Source organism: Cebus imitator, unplaced genomic scaffold (genome assembly GCF_001604975.1).
Source record: "Cebus imitator isolate Cc_AM_T3 unplaced genomic scaffold, Cebus_imitator-1.0 Scaffold17, whole genome shotgun sequence".
Classification (NCBI taxonomy): Eukaryota; Metazoa; Chordata; class Mammalia; order Primates; family Cebidae; genus Cebus; species Cebus imitator.
The window spans coordinates 151,076-173,092 of record NW_016107332.1 but is presented as its reverse complement, the minus strand read 5'-3'; the positions used below and the strand labels follow the sequence as shown (position 1 = coordinate 173,092).

Below are 22,017 nucleotides of genomic sequence, written 5' to 3'. Positions count from 1 at the left end.
TGCATATACAAAACTGAGAGATCTATATTTGTGTCCCACTATAATGTCATAGTTCTTTATTCTCTCCTCCCCCATTCCTTTCTTCCCTCCCTGCATCTGTCTGTCCCTTCCTCATTTTATGTCCCTCACTCCGTCTCTCCTTTTATACCCTGATCTTCTCTACTGTTTTCTTGGCTTTTCCCCTTCACCAGCAGATTGGCTATTACAGTACTTTCTGTGAGTTTAGCTCATGTTCTCAGGACCCTGTTTTCTATCTCAAGTAGCTAAATTAAACAATTTTCTCAGACAGTGCCCTTCCAAAGAGAAATTCTGCAGCCAACTGTTAAAGAAAGTACTTTTCAAAATCCTGACTACATTACGTTTAGCCAAGTTGATAAAATAGTAATTTTTCAAATTGTTTTCACCTTGATTCAAAAAATAATTAATAATCTTTCAACATCATTTAATAATACATTATTCTGCTATAAGACCTCTAAATTGACTCAAATCTAAAATCTGCATTTGACTTATGAAAAATTATCCAAAAAATGTTCAGTCTTATTGGAACTTATAATCATGCTCATGAATTCTGAACTTTATTTTTTAAACAGTCAGCTGTTACATTCACCAAGTGATTTAAATTATAACTTTGAATTGGGGGTTTTTGAAAAGCTAAGAGCTTATGCTTGCTGTGTTCTATACAAAACATAGGAAAGAAAGCTTGGCTTTGTTCTTCTTCAAAAAAAAATCCCCCACACAATTAATATGTGTTTAGGTAGATAGTTGAAGAATGTCCGTTTACAGTTTAAGGCAGAAAATTAAAATAAATCTGGCTCAAGATCACTTCTTAGGAAACAGGCTGCTACTGCCACCTGGGGGAGATTCTCTCCACTTCATTCAAGAAACCCAATGTGCTTACTAGATGAAGGATGCCAGTTCATGTTTTCCTTGTCAGAGCCACACAGGAAGAAGACTTTTTAACTCTCTGCCCATGAAGTCATAAGGTGTTCCAGATGTCTCCAAGTTTCCTTCACTCAGAAATACAAATTTCATAGACTTTCTGAAAAATGCGAGAGAAGATGAATTAGATTATAACCATGCTACAGTTTCTATGTCTTAAAGCATCAAGAAAGTATTTTGGATTAATATGGTAATATACTAAGAAGTAGAAAACATAAAATTTGAGTTTTCAATAAGAAAATAAACCCCAAGTTTTTAAGAAAAACTGTATTTGACTTCAAGTTATAATTAATTTTACTCCTTTCCTAAATATACTATCATTAATTAACAGGAAAGCTACATGTGCTTATATAATCATCCCAGTGATTTCATAAATTAGGATAAAATAATACACTTTAATTATATGAAAGTAACTAAAAGAGTTGTCTTAAAAATTTAAACAGTATTATGGTCTAAATACTGATGAGAAGTCATGATCTAACTATAGATCATGAAAAAATTGTAATCATTGCTATAGAATATCTAATTTATGTTTAATACCCATCTTGCATTTCTTTATGCTATAAATAAGTTGTTACCTATTTAAAAAAAAGCACTAAATAAAAAAATTTAATCCTCAAAATAGAATGTTTCAGTACCTATTAAAATTACAAGTATGTCAGGTGACATAAAAAAGTCAGTGCTGATTGGGGAAGACAACACATCACTAATAAAGAGGAAGTCTGGTAATAGATTAACTAAATAAAATACATACGGTGTCAGTCTCAGAGTGGTACAATAACACTATCAGAAGGTGAAAGTTCATATGAAAGAATAACCGTGCCAGGGTGAGAGACGTCTTTGTGGAGAAAGCATTTTCAAGACTGGAAAAGGTAAGTGAAATATAGCAAATAGATTGGGATTGCATAATTAATTTTCAAAAATTATTACACCCCTGATTTAGCTGTAAAAAGAAACTGCCTCTCAGTGCAGTTGACACCACTGAATGAGCTGGGAGAGCTGGTGTGAACTGGAGGGACCCCCGAAATGAGTGTCTTTTTGTGGAAATATGAAGCTCCCTCAAGGTCTTCACATTAGAGTGTGGGTATAATGGAGTGAGGAGCATTAAAGGACAAGAAGGACCTGCAGTACTTAAAACTGTGTATGAGACATAAGCAAAAATAATAAATATGAAATATTAAAATGTCTTTATTTCTGAATCAGCAGCTTGGGCAGTTTTAGCAATTGGCCAGCAACTCTGCTTATAAATGTAGTGAAAATAATTGATGACTTTAAAATGCTATAGGGGGCTTATGCTGTGCACAAAAGATCGGCCACTGTACAAGTATTGTACATGGAATAGACTCTCCCAAGATTCTCCTCCCTTCTAACTGAGCTGCCCAATGTGTTAGGCTTTACTTTCTTTATTAAAGAGCCAACACGTTACACTAATGGCCATAGAGATGATTTATTAATTATTTTGTAACAGAAATTGCAAGTAGTTTTTATTTTCACCAGTTGTTCCCAGGTAAAAAAAAAAAAAAAAAGGTAAACAGAAACAGAAGTCTTATTTAACATTATTCATATTTCATAGGAAAGAAGCATTCAGGAAAGATGATTTTTTTGCAGATGCCATTTGTGTATTCAGGCGGTGGGTCGAGAAGTGGGAAGATGGGGGATGTTGTTAAAAATGCAAGACGGGCTATTTCTTCCACTGTCTTATTCTTACTTTTCCAATAGTGATAACTTTTAAATACGCTGCTAGCTTTGTCCCTGAGCTCACGAGCTTCAACACCTTTTCCTAAAACAACTCACCTACCACATTGATGAGTTAATATATTCCTCCTAAACATGGTTTATATGATCTTCATGTAATTGGGGATTTTTTTCCTCATTTTCTGCAATTACTGTTTCTTAAACCCTTTCTTATCTGTATTTAACTTCTCTCTCCTTTCTCATTGTAAACTAGTGATATTATTTCCACATTCCCTTCTGTCACCGTGGCATCTCCATTTTAGTGGAGCACTCCTCCTCCATGCTTTAGTCACTGCGAATGAAAGGAAAACAAATCTAAAATCATACTTGGAGTGCTCCAGGCCAGGTAAGAAACCTTACGTTGGGAGAATGTAGAAGCCTGATTATGTATGCTATGCCTTTGTTTTCCCACAGCCATGACAGACCCCAACAAGATAATCATCAACTTGGCCCTCTTTGGCATGACTCAGAGTGGAAAAAGTTCTGCTGGAAACATTCTGCTGGGAAGCACAGACTTTCACAGCATCTTTGCTCCATGTTCTGTGACTACATGTTGTAGCCTGGGCCGCAGCTGTCACCTCCACAGCTTCATGCGTCGAGCGGGGCGAGAGGTAGCCCTTCAGTTCCAGGTGCTGGACACTCCAGGTTATCCACACAGTAGGCTGAGCAATGAGCATGTGAAACGGGAAGTCAAAGAGGCTCTGACACATCACTTCGGTCAAGAGGGTCTCAACCTCGCACTCCTGGTTCAGAGAGCAGATGTGCCTTTCTGTGGGAAGGAAGTAACTTACCCAGTCCAGATGATCCAGGTAATACAAACACACAATTACACTAACACGCCATTATTACCTCTTGGAGGACATTATCCTAATAGTAAAGAACCATGAACTGGTAAAAATAATAATTAAAACAACCAAGTGTTGATCACCTAAGAAGAGTCAGTAAAAATTATTTGATTTTCCCAAGTCCTTTTTATGACTTCCTTTAGAGGAACCCAATCAAGTCATTTTACAGATGGTTTGTAGAAAAACAATATGAGATATTAAAACTTCAGAGGTTAACCAAGCATCAAACCCCTAGAACCAAAAACCCAAATAAGTTTGTAAAATGTGGTCCCTGAACCGTCTGCATCAGAATCAACTGGGCTGTTTGCTAAAGAAGATTTATCCAAAACCTTCTGAAACAGAATCTCAAGTGTGGAGTCTGCATATCTATATTTTAATAACTTTTCATGTATTTCTCAAAAACAGGTCTTAGAACCACTGAACTTCAACACTGACTTGCATCCATTCAGCATTAAAGGGATAATTTCTTATAGTTTACCAAGAAATGGGTGCTCATTCACAGACCTGGTCATTGAATACTCTGTTGAGCATCTGCACAGTGCTTAATGACTGGTAAATGAGACATGGGCCCTTCCTTTAAAAAGTTTACAGTCTAGAAGAGGAAAATTAGATAAACCAGAATAAGACAACGCATTAAGTACCAAAATAGTATAATGTATGAGAGGGGGCTTCATCAGACTTAAGTCATAGTGAGCATTCAAGAGAGTTATGCATTGTTTATAGGAAAACAATTCAGAACTTCAGATTCTTGCCTTGCCTTATCAGCTATAGCATAAGTGACTGCTCCACTCTAGCCATAAGAAGACCACTGGGAGCTCAGGTTGAGCATAAATAACACATGCCACCTTTCCCTAGTGGTCTATTCCTATTTGTTTATTTGTTCATTCATTATAGGTCACTAAGTTGGAGGCTTATTCTGCCAGTATCCAGGAGAGGAGCTGGATACGAGGCCTGGACATGACCACGGCTAGGAGATGGAGGGAGGTGGGAGCTTGTGTGTGTGTGTGTGTGTGTGTGTGTGTGTGTGTGTGTGTGTGTGTGTGATGTGTTTGAGCAAGCCCTGTGTGGACTAGTACTAACAATTCCTGGAAACTATTCATTGAGCTGCTCTATTCTACTCAATCTCTTGATTCTTTAGTCTGAGTCAACCTAAATTTTACTGCTGACTTCACTAGTATTATTCAGGAGCCTCAATGAGTCACTGAGTTCAGAGACACCAGGTCTACTAGAAGCTCCACAGTTAAATGTATGCAGAATGGTGAACAGATCTTTTCTGTTCCAGAAGAACTTGAATAAATGCTACTCTTCTTGGTTCAGTCTCAACTCATATTGACATAGGCCCTGTTACAGTCCAGGAAGATAGTTACTTTGTTTTCATGAAGGTTTTTTTTTTCCTTTAACTAGAAAAGACACTTCTAAATGACAGATACACACACCATTTTTCAGTAACTGTGTGTTTTTCTAAAAATGAAAAAAAAAAGCCATATGTATAACCACAAGAAACTAGTGGAAAAATCAGGGTGACAAGAGGATAAAAAACATCCTCATCATGCAACTCCTGAAAATCCAAGGGCGCGCTATACAAAAGTAATGAAGAATAGAAGATGATTGCAATTAAGAAACAATATGGGATCTAAGAAAACCCACAAACCTCCTCCAAATTATGAAAGCCTGTATTTCAAACAATGTTTCTGGTAGAAATCAAGTGCTGAGAAGCCAGCATCCATGACATCAGTATAATCTTTGTACAGTTTTAAAAAATTCATTTAACGCTATTATGAAGTAAACATTTAGCTGGGCTATAGATGGATGTAATTCAGTAAATTCAGTAAACACATAAACAACTATTTCTCAAAAGCTACCCTGACTCTCTCCATATGTCTCAATATTTTTCCCTATCATGAACCTATGCTGAGCCCAAAAGTTAATTTTAAATGACATGCCTTTAGAAACAGATTTTACTAGTTTTAGTATATGGGACAATAATGTCATCTGTGAGGCTTTCTTTATACATGTGAGCTAAATTCATACATGTCTTTGGTCTTTTAAAACAATATTTGGCATATGGTCTTCTCTTACAGCTGCCTTCCAAATCAGTGTGCAATTTAGGAATTGGAGGCAGAGAGGAGATGAACTAGGACAAAGCTTAGATCCTGAGTATTTCTTTCTGGAATAAATAACTTCTGTCTCCCAAGAAAATCAGCAGCCAAGGTTTAACAATCTTGAGTGGCCTATGACCCCTGGGAGCACTGCAGAACTATTCTGAGGTTCTGCTGCAGTCTTTGGTTAATGGTCACTTAAGCACAGGCTGACTATTTATGATCTTCCTGAAGCTGCCTCAGATACTGGTGGCAGCCATCTGTATGTGCTCACAGATTGGGAGCAGCTGCAGAGTGTCTGAATATTCAACAGGGCTAGCAGCTGTTAGGAAGGAGCAAGAAGCTGTTAGGTCCTCAGGTTTCAGGCACACTCTGGATTTCGTTTTCTTCCTGGCTGATGCAACATGGAGAATAGAGTGTTGGCCTTCTTTCTTTTACTCCTTTTCAGGGGCACTGACTAGTGCTATGGAAAGAGTCTACCAAGCCAGTGTCAGAGAAGTAGCTTCTTCTTTCCTGTGCTTCCCTGGTGTCTCTTTAAATTTCTTTCCCAATTTGTACTCTAACATTTTGCAGAGGGGTTATATGCTGCTGGGTGTGACTATGGAAACATTTTCCCCAAATAATCCCTTTTTCTTTATTTTTGCTGGGCTTTTATTAATTTACAGTAAAATGATGGAAATACTAGTGAGTCATGTCCTCAAAATCGAGAAATAAAAGGAATAATTTATTTGAATGTTATCTGGAATCTCATTTGAATGTTTACAAACCCACAGATAATGAATCGGGAGATATCATATAGTCGCCTCAAGGAAACAGCTAGCATATAGCCAAGCTGCGCTATGAATTAGGCCTAGGTATTGCCTAAGGTCCATTTCCCCCCACTATTATGTACTATTACTGTGTACAAGCAAGTTTCAAGTATGTACTTTTATTTCATAATCAACAACGGAGCTGTTGATGTTGCAGACAAATATGTTTACAAAAAGGTCAGAAAAGCCAATTCAGAGCCTGAAAATACTAAATTAAGATTATAGGCTTAGTTGTTAGAATTTAGTTAAAAAAACAAGCCTAATTACTTTATAGGTGTATGAATTTAAATGTTACTAAAACTTTCTTGGTATCAATTCCTTCCTTGTAATATGGGGATAATTTTACGTGTGTTAAAGAGTTCTGAGCATTATTTTTAATAAATGCGACATGCTCAGCATCGTCCCTACTTACAGTAGGTCACAGAAAATGCTGAAGTATTACTAGTATTGTTGTTGTTTTTATCATTATGATCACTACCAAGACTGTGAATGAGCACTCATTCAAATGAACTATTAGATATGGGCAAGATATCATAGATCTCAGGCAAGTAATTTCTCTAAACTTCATTGGTAAATTGAGAAAGACAGTAGTGTCTACTGCATTGGGTTACTTGTGGGATTAGTGTCGTATTAACAGTAAAGGATATAGCTTAGGCACAGGCATATGGCGAGTGCACCGCATATAGCTCTGGCCATTATTAATTTATTGTTAGTATTTGTCTTATCCTAAAATTAGTAAATAGTGTTTTTTAGGTTTATCCTGGTAGACTTCCAAAGAAAATAAGAGTAAAATCGACTTTACATGTCCCTGCTTTATAACTATAAGAAGTAACTTTTTTATTAATTTAGAAAAAATGCTGAGAAAATCTTCACTGGCTTAGAATGGTTAAGCTGAGAAGCGCCAATTTAGTGGGAAAGACAAGGGATCTTTGTTCCAGGTCCAAGCTTCCAATAATCAGCCATGTGACTTTGGCCAAGTCATTTAACACCATAAGGCCTCAATACCCTCATCTGTAAAATGATGCAGTTTATACAGATGATCTCTGAGGTTGAATATTCGCTGGATCTGACCTAACGAGAAATTACCATTCAGCTTTGGCTCTCTGAAAAGGAAAATGTAATGTTTTTAAGTGGGTTGAGATTAAGGGAATAACATAGAGTATAAAAAATGAAAATTGTCCTCCTGTTCCATGATAATTTTTTCTCAGTAGTTTGCTTTTTTTTTTTTTTTTTTTTTTTTTTTTTTTAATATTTTTTTTTTTTTAGTTTCCCCCTAAAAAGTCCAGATGCTATGATTTCATCAACCACAAACAAATGGGGCAGGGCTGGTGAGGTCCTGGGAAAATGAACATAATTCCTGGATAACAAAGTTTATATTCTAACTAGTTTTCCCAAAAGGAATAAATAGACTCATACCCATTAGCACTCAGAAACCAAACAATTCATGATTGATTGTAAAATTTTCATCTAGCTTAGTACTATATTTAAATTATTAACACCAGATAACTTACATTAACTTATCTTGCTTTTGGATTTTAATGTAAGGTATCAATCAGCTGTAAGTATGCTTTCTCTGGGTCCACAGAGAACGTTTGGCCACTAACATGATGACTACTCACCAAGCAACACTACTTTCAAATATTCAACTATTTTCTGGCCAAAACTGATCTAAAGATTTTAAGCTAAATCAACCACTCTCTTCTGTTTTTGGCAGTTATTCAAAAGTGCAATTTCTCTCACAGTTTAAGATGTGAGCATCCTTTCATAAGTAATTATAAACATGTAAAAACTTCCCAGTGGCTGAACACATGGACTTTTAAGTGGCATGGAGTTTATAAATCTATTGTCCTTAGGTGCTTTAACTCGTTTTCTCTGAATGGGATTGTGGTTTAAAGTATGGCAAATGTCTGGTGGAAACAAAAAGGGAACATGTTAATGTTACAATACAGAAAACCAGGAATAAAAGGAATACTATGAAAGTTAAACTATTTACTTCATTAAGTACAAACCTGGAAAGAAAATAATTCTGTGTTATGATATATAACTCAAGAAAGGACTATTTGTGCCAAATAGTTTATTTAGCATGTACTTTTACTGTAGTAATACTATATTTAAAAAAATTTTTAAGGAGGCCAATACTTTATCCATTAAGCCACTGGGGCTTGAAAATATTTAGTAACAAGTATGATCCACACATCAGCTGATACATATCTAAGGGTAGGTTTAGGATGACCCTCAAGAAATTAAGAGCAGTAGCTATTTAATAATTTGCATAAAAACATTTTGATATTTGGCAATAAATATGACCATATCCATAGCATACTTGGTGAATATCATGTCTGGCTCTAAATTTGATAAACCTACAGAGATGAGTGTTCAAAGATCAGTAGCTGTACTTGTTTAGAAATAAAATCTCAATGCTGTACAATCTCCATCATGCTTGATTACATTAATTACCTTATTAATTCCTATGTATTTTTTAAGAATCTGGTCAATGCATCATTACGTGTAAGACACTTTACCTGATCTTTCCCTTTTACCCCTACTTCCTACCGCCACCCAAAATGGGCAAAATGCTCACCTCTATAGTACAAACATAATTTCTATCACACTTGCAATTGAAACAAATTCAAAATTATTTCTTTCCTGTCTGTCTCCCTTCCTAAGTTAATTTTGTACACAAACATCTCCACTAAATGTAAATAGAAAATATGTCTGTCTTATTCCACACCTGCCCCTACCATGTAGAACATGCCTAGAACAAAGTAGATCCTCAATAAATATTTGCAGAAGGAATAAATCATCTGAAGTGCTTTATAAAATTAAAATTACAGGCAGGCTTCAGCCCTAATAGCTCTGCTGCATTTTTCAAAAGCCCCCCAGGTGATTTTGAAGCAAATGATTCAGCGATCACTGTATTCCAGAGCCCAGATCAAATATACGTAGGACTTTATTAATTCGTTAGCCACTTTTATTAGTTTTCTCGGACTACTGTAACAAAATACCACAACCTGAGTGGCATATACAGCAGGTATTTACTGTCTTTCAGTTCTGGAGCCTAGAAGGCTGAAATCGAGGTGTTGTCAGGGTTGGATCCTTCTGAGGACTGTGAGGGAAGGATCTGTTCCAGGCTTCTTTCCTTGGCTTGTAGGTGGCTATCTTCATGTACGCATGGCACTATCCTGGAACTTGGTCTTTGTCTAAATTTCCCTTTTTTATGAGGTCACCAATCACACTAGATGGTAACTCACCCTAATTACCTTAGCTTAACAAATTGTATCTGCAACAACCTTATTTCCAAATAAGGTCACATCTGGAAGAACTGGGGATCAGAATTTCAACACATGAATTTGGTGGAGGATGCAATTCAATCCATAACATCATTGTTCATTTACTTTGAAATTCTGTGACTCCTGCCCAGGCAGAGACCTGTTACAATATACTGAATATATGTCAAACTCTAAAGAGTTCTGCTAATTTTGCTATGTTACCATTAGCCAAAATGGGATGTTGACATTATATGGATACTTAGATTTACACAAGAGTTGTATTCTTTAAAAGTTTGGCTGAAGTATTGCCAACAGATTTATGTTTTAAAGGAACATACAAATATGCCAATTAAAGTACTTCTTTAAAAAATTATTTTTTTAAGTTTAGAATCTTTCTATTATAATAATTACCCTAATATACTGATCTTGAAACTTTAATTCAGATTTTCTAGAAGCAGGGTATTTTTAGGAGAAATAGAAATATGCAGTTATTCTATGGTGTATGTAGACAAATTTTGAACAGACATGAAGAAAAATTTTGGATCTATTCCTTGAAAGAGTCCCTCTGAAGAGAAAATAGAAAGTGAAGACTACAGGCAAATTCATGATAATAAACTGCAAAAAGAAAAAAAAAAGGAGGGGAGCTTTACAAGAAAGCACAATATTGTATCACAAAGATTAATTATACTTCAAAACCAAACCCTCAAAAGAAATAAATAGAACCCTAAGCCTTCTATTTGAGATGATAATGAGGGCCTAAAATCCAAATTAATTTAACAGATGTTTACTGAGAGCTTACAATGTGCAAAAAGCTTTGATTGATATGGAAAGACATGAACCTTGCCTTCAAAGAGTTCACTATCAAATTGTAAAAATGGATATATAAAGAAATGACTCTGATAAAAGTCAGACTGCGTCAGTTGAAATTGGTAACCATGATTGTGATGTTTCTAATTTTAAATGGTTTGTCCCACTGTTCTCATGAGCATTTTCATGTTAGATTTACATATCCAGATTCCTTCCTTCCTCCTCCTGTTTTCCCACCTTCTTGCCTTCCTTCCTTCCTTTCTCCTTTCTACCTTTTCTGTTTTCTTTCTTATGTCCTTCTTCTGTTTTCTTTTCAGTTTTTCAATATTGTAAATTCTAATCCTGTATTTGTTATGCACATTGAAAATGATTTCCCAGACTTCCAATGTTTTCAAGAATTTTTTAAAACTAGAGTTTGTTTGCCAGAATCATAATGGAGATTATAATAGTTTCTCCCACAAAAAATCACATTATGCTTCAAAGGAGGTAAACCATGTAAAGTACTTAGCATAATATCTAACACTAAATATTAGTTTTTCTCCTTTCTTTCTTCTGCTTATTAGAAATCCTAGATGTTTCTAATGACATTTATTACTAGGCATTTTGTATTTTTCTTACTATAAACTGGTAGTAGCTTTGGAAATATTTTGGTAATAGGAGTGTTTGGAATGGAAGGAATGTTATTTTGTTGTCACATTGTTCTGATTTCATATAGCTTTGGAAATATCCAAAAAAGCTCAAAGGTTATTTCTAGATGCCTTTTATATTACATGAACAATTTGTCATGTGCCATTATTTCTGCTTTATATCAGCTTATTTTTGCTAATCAAACAATAATTTATGACATAACCAACTTCAACATATTACTAAACAAAGGCACGCCAGTCTTCAGTGTTTTTCAGCCACATTAGAGGAAGTCATCAGATAAATTGTGTTCCATTCTAAGCATGTGAAGTCAGGAAGATGAGAGTCACAGTAATAAATAATATTTCACGGTTCAGCCAAATCACCAAATGTATTTGTATCTTAGCTTTTCCATTACATGTCACCTGATTACAATCAATAGATTGTAAACTGATTATGTAATCTTATATCTTTAGTAGATGCTTTTAGTGATAATGATAACATATTTCTACAAAAAATAAAAGATGAAAGAATTCCCTTGACCAAGGTCCTCTGACTTAAATTCAGTGGCTTTAATGGAGTTAGGTAGTCAGACAAATATAATGATTATTGAGTGTTGTAAATCTATGCAGCATTGATAATATGCAGTTTTGAGGTTGTGTATATGTCATTTATTATAGTAAAATAAAACAGAGAATTAAAGCCTTTTTCAGAAAGTTAAGCCCTTTCCCTTCATTTACTTACAATACTTATCCCTGTTTTCATTTCCTACTTTGTATATTAGCTTTCAGAAACATAACAATATGGATCTTCTGGCTATCTATATTGGACCATAATAAATCCTTTGCTCATTTTTGAGAAATATAGTTCAAGTTCAATAGTTATTTAACTTCTTCTCTTTTTCAGGAACTTCTTGGACATGCTTGGATGAATTACACAGCCATTCTTTTTACCCATGCAGAGAAAATAGAAGAGGCTGGGCTTAATGAAGATAAATATTTACATGAGGCCTCTGATATCCTTATAACGCTGCTAAATTCTATTCAGCACAAATATGTTTTCCATTATAAAAAAGGAAAATCACTCTATGAACAAAGAATGAAAATCTTAGAAAGAATCATGGAATTTATAAAAGAGAATGGTTACCAAGTTCTTACCTTTAAATAAAATTTAGGTGAAAGGAAAGGAGCATTGGGTATTGGAGTCAGAAACCTAGTTTCAAAAGCTGCCTTTGTTGACATGAATGTGGACCATAAGTATTCTGATATGCTGCTGGTGAGAGTGTACATTGGTATAACCACTTTAGAAAACTAGAAGTCAAAAAGAACATCAATGATTCAAGATATCTAATGCGAATCCCATGACATAGCAATTATACTCCTAAGTATATATCCAACGTAAATGTGTACATTTGTGTACTAGAAGACATGTATGTACAATAATGTTCATGGAACTACTATTCAAAAATTAAACATACAGACTATTCAAATGTCTGTTAGTAGTAGAATGGGTAAGTAAATTGTGGTAGTTACCACAGTAGGATATTAGAATAAGTAATTAGAATAAGCAAGCTCAACAATACCATTTAATTTCCAAAACATAATGTTGAAAAATAAGCCAGACATAAAAGAGTACATACTCTATGATTCCATGTGTAGAAAGCTCACAAACAGTAAAACAAATGTAATCTAAACTACTCTGATGGTAGGAGTGCTGGAAATCAGGAGAGTGGTTAACTTTGGGGAGGGGATTGTGAGTGAAAGGTTACACTTGGTGTGTCTTCTGAGTCCAGTTTGGAGCACAGTTTCACAGGATGTGTTCACTTTGTGAAAATGCAACAACAAACACTTGTGATTTAGAAACTACTTAAATATGCTATATTTAAATAAAAGTTAAAAATAATTAGTTGTTATCCATTAAAAGGGAACTAGCTCCACTGCTTACTTAATGCCAAAAAATAAAAATTGTTTAAACTTGTCAGAGTCTGTTTCCTTCTTTGGAATACCTACTCATAGTTATTGTAATGATTAAACTTCCTGGCACATGGTAGTTGCTTAAAACATGTTAATTTTCTTTTCTACTTCCTTGTAACCTCTGGTTTCTATTTCAGCTTGGAAACATTTGGTAACAACTGAGAGCAAACCCTTTAGTAAAAATGAGTATAACAATTGTGATAATTGACTATGAATAAAGCCTTGACTAAAGACCTTCTACCTTTGATGGCTGGCCACTTTGGTTTAGTGGAGAGCTTCAGGATGGCCTCAATGGTAGCAGTGAAAATTGAAGGGAAATAATTCTAATCAGTCATAAGAGCAAAGTCCACCAGCAAGTCAAAAATCAGATCACTTTCATAAATATTTGTATATGAACTTCATAATTTATAAAATTCTTTCACAAAGACAGTTTCCAATTTGTAAACAGCTTGTTCTTATAAGCTAATTTATAAGGCTTTTTTTGTTGTTGTTTTTTGTTTTTTTTTTTAGTGTACAGTATACTGGATTTGGATTTTCCATTAGAAACAGGATTACAGCTGTTGGTTATTCTCCCAAACTAGTCTTTGAAAGCTTACTTTAAAGCACAATATTATGTGAACTCCTGTACACATGTTTGAATTTGTGCTAGATTTATAAAATATTTCTATAGGAAAGCATAATACAGATCCCAACTTAAAACAACATCTTACTTTATTTCTTTGCATAACCTCTTTCTCCTATGTTGTGGGCTCTGGACTGAGAAGTGGGAGACTCAACAATGGGCCAGAGTTTGGAACTGAAGTGAGAACTGACACTACTCCATAGGTTGGTGGGGCTTGGGACAGAGAAAGAGACTTGATGTTCAGAAGCTGAAACCACAGTGACTGGTGGAGGAAAGGAGAATGGAAAAGGAGGATTCAGGTGTTAAGTTCTTCATACCCTTCATTTATGTGTTGTCAGTTAACTTTTCTAGAACACAAATACTAGTTCGTTTCAGGAAATATACATTGTGCAGGACATCAAGGATTTAAGCTCTGTGAGGCTGGCCTGATGTTGATGATTATAATAGAGAGGTGCCTTTAGTCAAAGGGGATTTCTGTGATGTTCTTCCCTGAATTATTTAACAGTTATTATTATATTTGCATATAAAATAACTTCCCCCTTATCTGTGATTTCACTTTCTGTGGTTTCAGGTACCTGTGGTCAATTGCAATCTGAAAATCATGGATACAATAAGGTATCTTGAGAGAGAGACCACATTCACATAACTTTTATTACAGTAGATTGTTATCATTGTTCTAATTTATTGTTATTGTTGTCAATCTCCTACTCTGTCTAATTTACAAATTAAACTTTATCAGGGGAATGTATATATAGGAAAACAGTATGTGTAAGGGCTCAGTACTTTCCTTGGCTTCCAGCATCCATTAGGGCCTTGGAGCATATCCCCTCTGGATAAGGGGTTCCCACTGTGAATGCATGTGTGTATATACACTCACATCCATTTTCACATAAGTGCTTAAATGTGGTAATATTACATACTTTAGTGTTATGTAATTTTGTTATTATTATTATTTTGCTTTGCCTTTTCATCTCTCCTCTTCTTCGTGCAAATCTGCTCATTACAGATAACTGATGCCAACCAAAAGCCTCGTGTTCACTGTTTCTATTTTTCTTCATGTCCAGATAAACATCCCCACACAGCATGTATAAACACATAAAAATATATAGGTCTTTACGACTTTAAAAAAGGTTTCATATTATACTCTTCATAATATATTTTTGTTTTACTTTAACACTGTTGTAAGACTTTCTCCTCGTTTCAGCTAAAAACTGGGTTCTTGTCAAATGACCAAAAAAGATCAGGCTCATGGACACATAGAATGGTGAGAAAAACAGAATGTATTGAGTGAAAAAGGAAAAAAAGAAACTCAGCAAAGTAAGAGGTGTTCCTGTTAACAGGCCCCCATCTCACCAATTGAATTCCAGGTTACCACCCAGGAACAGGAGAAGCCAGGCTCCTCCCCACTGCAAACAACAGGAACTTCCCGAGGCTCCACCTCCTTCACCAGTGCCCCGTCCAGTCAGAGATTCTCCCCAAGCCCTTTTTACTTGGCTATCTCAACACTACCTCATTTAAATTTTTCCAAATCTGAAATATAGGCCAAATTCATACTTTTTGAAGGCTGCAAAACATTTCACAGTGTTTATTTAACAATTTATGCAACTGCTCCTCTATTGATGAGCATTCGTTTCCTGTCACCCAAAGCAATGCTCCAGCAACTATTCTTGTACATTTATTTTTAGTTAATAGTGACTTCTCTAAATTATATTCCCAAAAGTGAGATTTCTGGGACAAACCATATATACATTTAATACATCTTAACAGATTCTTTGCAAAAATGTTGTGATAACATTTTTGGTTATAAGGTAAGGTAACAGCCCACTGTTACCTTAATTTGCATTTCCCAGATGGAATGTTTTTATGCAGTTGGAACATTTTTATGTAAGCATTTTGACAATTTAGATTTAGTGTTTTATGTATTGACTCTTCATATTCTTTGTTCTTTTTTTTTTTCCATTAGATTACTTTTTGCTTGGCAAATTGGAAGAGTTCTATGTGTGTTATAGATATTGGTCCTCTGTGGGTCCTCTGGGTAACAATTGTTTTTTCAAATCTATTATTTATCCTTTAACTTTGTATGGTAAGTTTTGCCAAACTAAATTTGTGAATTTTTTTGTAGTCTCACATTTCTATGTACATGATATAGCTGGGGTTTTAGTTTTATTTCCTGTCAGATGAGTAACCAGTTGTATTTATTCTATTTATTAATTATTCTTTTTACTACTTAAATGGTAGGTAGGTAGCTAAAGAGATTGAAACGTATATCCTGGATCAGTTTCTGGGTCTATTCTGGATTCTTCTTTATATTCCATCATCTGTTTTACTTATATTGTTCTCAATACCAGAGTGATTTAATTGTAATAATTTCATATCATTCCTTGATATCTACGAGGTCAAATTTGTTTTCTTTTTTCAAAATATTTTCTGGTTATACTCAGGCATTCATATATGTTCTTAGATTTTTTCTAATTAAAAAAATTATTCTGGGATTTGTGTGTGTGTTCATGGCAAATGACATCCGTGATATTAAATCTTCCTTTATAAGCACACAAAATATTTCTTCATCTTACATTGTTTATTATTTATTATATATTAGTGTATTTATTGTATTTTTTTCTTTTCCTTAGTTTTGCTACCTTGATAACATTGCTGTTAATTCAGTATCTCCCTTTGATAATTTGGAAGTTCTACTCTAATTCACACTCATTAAGGATTAGTTTCTTGTCCCTGAATTCACAATCATATACATATTTGTCTACTATTGCCTGATGACCCAGTACGAACTATTTCCCTAACCAAGAATTTCCCACTTATTTTAAAATAAGACTCTTATAATACTTCCATTTCCTCCCTAGTTCTCTTTCTCCCATCCTCTGCAGAGAAGTGGACTTTGGAATGCTTTTTCTTTCCCCATATTATTAGATTGTGCTCAGATAGTTAATTATTTAATTCAAGACTCCTCCCTGCAGGTCGCCCTGTTGTTTCAAGAGTCCTTTCTTATAGCTTACATTGCATATTCCCATTCATAGTTTACCATTCATTATCTCTTTTAATTCAATATATAAACAGTAGCAGGTCTATTTCTTACCACTGTTTTCTTTCCTCTTCATCTTCTCTCATCTTTCTGGTTAGTGTGTTTTCCCAATATACTCTGAATTCTAGCGTAATATCCATGAGGCATTAAATTCTAGACATACTCTTCCATATATCATTATACAATAGCAATCCTAACTCTTCATAAGAATCAGCATAATGGGTGTAGGGAAATATTTTGTCAGTTGGTAATGGGGTTGTTGAATCATATGAATGTTAAGACACTGACATGAATATCTTGCTGCTGTTCTCCATTTGAGGCTCATTAGTTTAGCTTTTTCTGGATGACAGTGCATGTGATCATTCATTCATATTCAATGGATATCATTGAATAAACTCAACTGTTCTGGAGATAATTACAACTTGCAACTATTGGGGGCTCAAAACACCGTATTCCAAATATGACACCTTGGCATGCTGAGTACTTTGAACTGAAGGAGACTGGAAGAGCTTCAGAAGCAAGGTCTTTCTGTCCTTCTGCCCTTGTCTCTCTCCTATCTTCCACCCCTTTTTTCCCCTTGAAGAAAGTCACAGAAATCGGAATCCCTCATCCTGTAAACAAGCCATGAAACTTAAAAGTTCACTCTCTCCCTTTTGCCTCGATGACCTTCATTCCAGATGGGTCCTGCCCCATGCTCAGGGGGAAGTCATGCTACAGAGGCCAAGAATCTGGATGGCCTTGCTGGGTTTCCCCCGTCAGTCTATTACAGTTAACACTTTCTTATTTATTCAATTACATTTTTATATGGCTGTCCATTCTTCAGCAATCCTAAGCACAAAATAGTTATTTCCGAGTCTTTTGGTCTTCATTTCTGAGGGCTCTGGTATTAGGTAAAACGTCGATTAAATACATTTGTTATACATTTCTCGTCTTTTGCTACAGGAGTGTCAGCCTTGACTCTTAAGAGGGGTAATGGGTATCACGAACCTTTCTGCCCCTACGCATATAAAGAGCCATGAGACTAAGATTACTTCAGGATTATGTTTAAGTAAAATAAATAATGTCCAGCAAGTTCATCTTTGGTGCCCTGCCATGTTTCCTATTACAGTCTATTACTTGTAATCTTTTCTCATGTCCCTCCAGATGGCTAATCTGCATGCTATTCTCATCCACACACCAAAAATCTCTACTCAAGTTTAATTTGAAAGTGCTTTGAATATTTTAAGAGGATTGAAAGATAGTGTGCCTGATATTTTTGTGCAGCTAGTGTTAGAATCTCATTAATGCATACAATCCGGGTCATTAGTGATTACCCCTGAAATTTAATAAGCTCTGGCTCTTGCCAGGGTTGTTCCAGATACATCATCTCAATTAGCATTTTCAAAGCTTTCGTTTTTAAAGCTATGCTTATTTATACTTTTTTCATTAAAAATTTTCTTAGATTTTCTGTTGTACTGATTTTCAGATATACTGTATTTCTCTTACATAAAGCTAGTGTTTGTACATGGCATTGCTATTTCCCAGATACTCACTCAAACTTTTGTTTTCAAAACAAGTCTCTTTTCATAAGTATCTGAAAAGTTTTTATTTTCAATGTATGTGCTATGTTAAGACAAAAATGTTATCCTTTCATAGGAAAACTGAAAGTTTTAGAAAAAAGTTATTTCTACTGAAATCATTCCCTTTTGCTAAACTTACTGAAAGTAACTTTTAACTTGCATTTTTCATTAATCTTTTTCAAAAAGAAATATAGTTGTGGTGTTGATTTTGGATGACTCTTGGACTGTTCTTTCCAAATTCCCCAGGTGTGAAAATTTGAGGGGTTTTTAATGAATAAGTATCAGCCAAATATGCAATCTGAAAACTAACGTGCATGTATATATTGTGTTTCTCTGCTGGGATGCATGATATTATAATGAGGGAATTTACAAAAACAAATGTAAAACTTTGTCAGAGTAGCTTCAATATGAAGGCTCATCACATAAATGCCATTGAGGAAATGATGACATTAACAATGGCTATTTGAACAATTCTGCAGGCATTATGTAGCAATGGGAAAGGCAAGAGTAGTTAATGCTTCATTAAAAAGGATTTTTATTTCTTGCAATTATTGCGTCTCACGCTTGTTTCTGCTCCTGTTGCTAAGGCCAACAGCCTGCCAGATAGGAAATGATGTTGATGAAGACATAAAATCACACTTGCACACATTGTTGTACTTAAACATCTAGAGAATTGGGAATAGTGTGTGTTAGGATAGGTGGAAGTAAGGAAGGAAAAAAAAACCAAATACATAAGGGTGACAAAATACAATATACAATAATTAGTTCACACTCTGAAATTCCAGATGGCTCACTTTCAAACCAACAATTATTTCATTGCTCTGGGTCCTTCCTCAAAATATTTTTTTGGGGTTATACTCCTATGAATTATCTCTGCCAAGATTTATTCAAAGGAAAAATCATAACTATACAAAGTGCAATGCACAAGAATGGGTCAATCTTTCTCATTCCAACAAGTTGGTACCCGAAGATGATTCAGTTTTGTACAGAGGCATATTAATCATCAGCAACTATCCTTTTTTTTTCATTATTATTGCAAATTTTGGGGTTATCATATAAGTTGTACCACAATGGGGTTATCATATAAGTACCACCATAGTATACCTATGTTCCTGTTTTAAATTATCTATCTATATGGAACTTAGTGACTTCTATCATATGTTGGCTTTTGGAATGGACTGTCATGACACATTCAGTGCCCTTAATAACAGTGCACTATTCAAAGAATCATGGCATGTGGCTTTTTAAAAAGGCAACTGCTACCAGCAGCAGCAGCTTGGTTTTGCCAAGTTAATTCTTCCTCTAAGCTTGAATAGCAAAAAGGAAGAAAAAAAAAAAAAAAAAAAAAACTTCTTCGGAACAACTCCAACAAAGTGTTTAATAATCTCATCATTCCTTTTAGAATCTCTTAAATACTCCACACTAAGGGAGCTAACCTAATCTTACATAATGTAACTACTTAAATTTAGGTATTTTTACGTCACTATTTTTCTCTAACGTTTACCCTAAAGCTAAACGTTTTATTCAAATAAAATAAACCACATGACCATTTAACTAACATGTTAAGAAAGTATAATGTAACGGAGAACACAAAATCAGTAAGAACTGAAAAAAATTAAACCAGATTTCAACTGTGTATGGGCATTTATTTAACTTTTCTGTTGAGTCTTTGGGGTAAATTGACGGATCTACCTTATAAGGAGTTAAGAGGTGGATAAAACACATGGAAACACTAGTTATAAGGCAGTAACTATGTTAATAATAATTCTGTAATAAAATCCATGACAGTAGACATGTATTATTAATATATCCCCCTTACATTTGTTAGAGAAGACATGATTATGCCTTAACTAAAATTTTGGAGAGTAGAGCTTTTCTTCACAAGACAGCAATTTGCAACTGTCTGTTGAGCATACTAATTTGCCCTTCCTAGTTTTTATGTTGCATCTTAGTGACAAAGTTGTAATTTTCATACTGTTGGATAGCACTTAGAATCAGGACTTGTGTCACCATTTATGTAGATGAAATGCATGGCTAATGTTACATACTTCTGATACTTTTATATTTTAAAAGGACATATCATTTCTCTGAAAAGTTGAGGAGGTATATTCAGGCCATTTTAATGCCCAGTTACAAGAAATAGTGAGGTGCTCCTCAACTAAGATTTTTTTTTTTTTTTTTTTTTTTTTTGAGACAGGGTCTTAACTCTATAGCCTGGATTAGAGTGCAGTGGTGCAATCACAGCACACAGCACCTTGCTTTCCACTCTTGGGCTCAAAGTGATTCTCCCACCAAATACTACCTCCTGCCATTGAAATGGTTAAAAGCCAGAATACATCAGATGCCGAAGTGTTATATCCAGTTTGCCAACAATGCTATTTCTTTGCCGATTCCATTAAGAGTTCTCCCATCCCAGCAATACAAAGAAAAGCGAATCAAGTTTTTTTCTGGGAAAACAAGTACTGAATAGGGCTGAATTGATAACTTTGTTAATGCTTTTATACAGCTTGAAAAACCACTCATTAACTCTCCACTTCTTTCTCTCTTTATGTGGTAAAGACCTGGGGGAATTATGGAGGGAAGCATGGACTTTTGGTATAATTTGGTAAGGCATAATACAGTACTTGAGAAAGAGAGATGTGACATTTTAGCAATGTATTCTTTTGTAGTAAGTTATCATAAATTTCAGCATAAATTAGCTACTGATGGTGTTATATCATAGGCTTTAACAAAAGACCAATAGTTTTTATTATTTCTAGGTTGGATGTATGATTTAATCATCAATTTAGGTTTCACTGACAAAGCTTTAGATAATATGATCTGGGCTAGAGTATTTCAACATTTAGTGGGTAAAATTTCAACTACCTAGGTAATTTAAATATTATTTAAATAATATTAAATAAATTTGATACAATTGAGAAAAATTAGAGCAAAAAACTCACAAAAGACTGTCACCAAATTTATTTTCAAAAGAATGACATATCTTGAGAACAAAGTAACTTTTGAAATTCATTTTGTGTTTAGGTACCAACAGATGTTAATGATGCTCTGTTCATATTTTCAAAACATTGATAATGGTACTATAATATATCCTGGCTTACTAGAGTTCCATGGATTTAAATTTAATTCTGCCTTTTATAACATGCAGGGGTTTTATAGTTGTTGAGTTTTGTGTGACAGTGTGTATGTGTGTGTGTGCCTCTCCTTCTTATTGAAGGATTTGGACAGCTATAATGCTAAAATGTTTTGTAATGCTAAAATGTTTTGTTTGTGTGTGCATGTGTGTATTTTTAAAACGATGTCTATACTTCTGCCTCCATTGATGCTCTTCTTTTTTTGAAGCTGTAAAGCTAAGGCTCAGACTCTGAAACTTGGTTAAAGTCACTAATATTGCTTTGTTAGGACGCCTGTTAGCTACCAGCCCTCCCCTATCCACAACCCTCTATCTTGCAGACATGTGTGTGTAAGTCCAAATCATCAGTAATCATCTCAAGGCTGATGGCCTGGAAGCTCATAATTCCTCAATTAATTTTTATTCTTCTTACAATATTTGTAAAATGAGTGAGAATAGCTATTTGACACCTTAATATATATGTATGGTATATGTTAAGTTTTAGGCTGCAATTTCTTTTAATATACTGACAGTGTGATGATACATGAAAAAGCAAAATATCAGTCTGTAATGCTCTTCAAAAAATAA

General features: G+C 34.7%; 1 protein-coding gene across 1 annotated transcript; it reads left to right on the top strand.

The window, feature by feature from the left end:
• The first annotated feature begins 1,738 nt into the window (after positions 1-1,738).
• On the top strand, positions 1,739-13,182 carry GIMD1 (GIMAP family P-loop NTPase domain containing 1). Its single transcript, XM_017508775.2, has 3 exons — positions 1,739-1,811; positions 3,088-3,482; positions 12,033-13,182. The coding sequence occupies exons 2-3, from the start codon at positions 3,090-3,092 to the stop codon at positions 12,291-12,293; spliced, it is 654 nt and encodes a 217-aa protein (XP_017364264.1). The 5' UTR covers positions 1,739-1,811; positions 3,088-3,089; the 3' UTR covers positions 12,294-13,182.
• The last annotated feature ends 8,835 nt before the right edge of the window (positions 13,183-22,017 follow it).

Bases quoted from the DNA above. Each gene is read 5' to 3' on its own strand.
- GIMD1 (XM_017508775.2), top strand. From the start codon at position 3,090: ATGACAGACCCCAACAAGATAATCATCAACTTGGCCCTCTTTGGCATG. The intron at 3,483-12,032 runs GTAATACAAACA...TCTCTTTTTCAG, and splicing joins ACCCAGTCCAGATGATCCAG to GAACTTCTTGGACATGCTTG.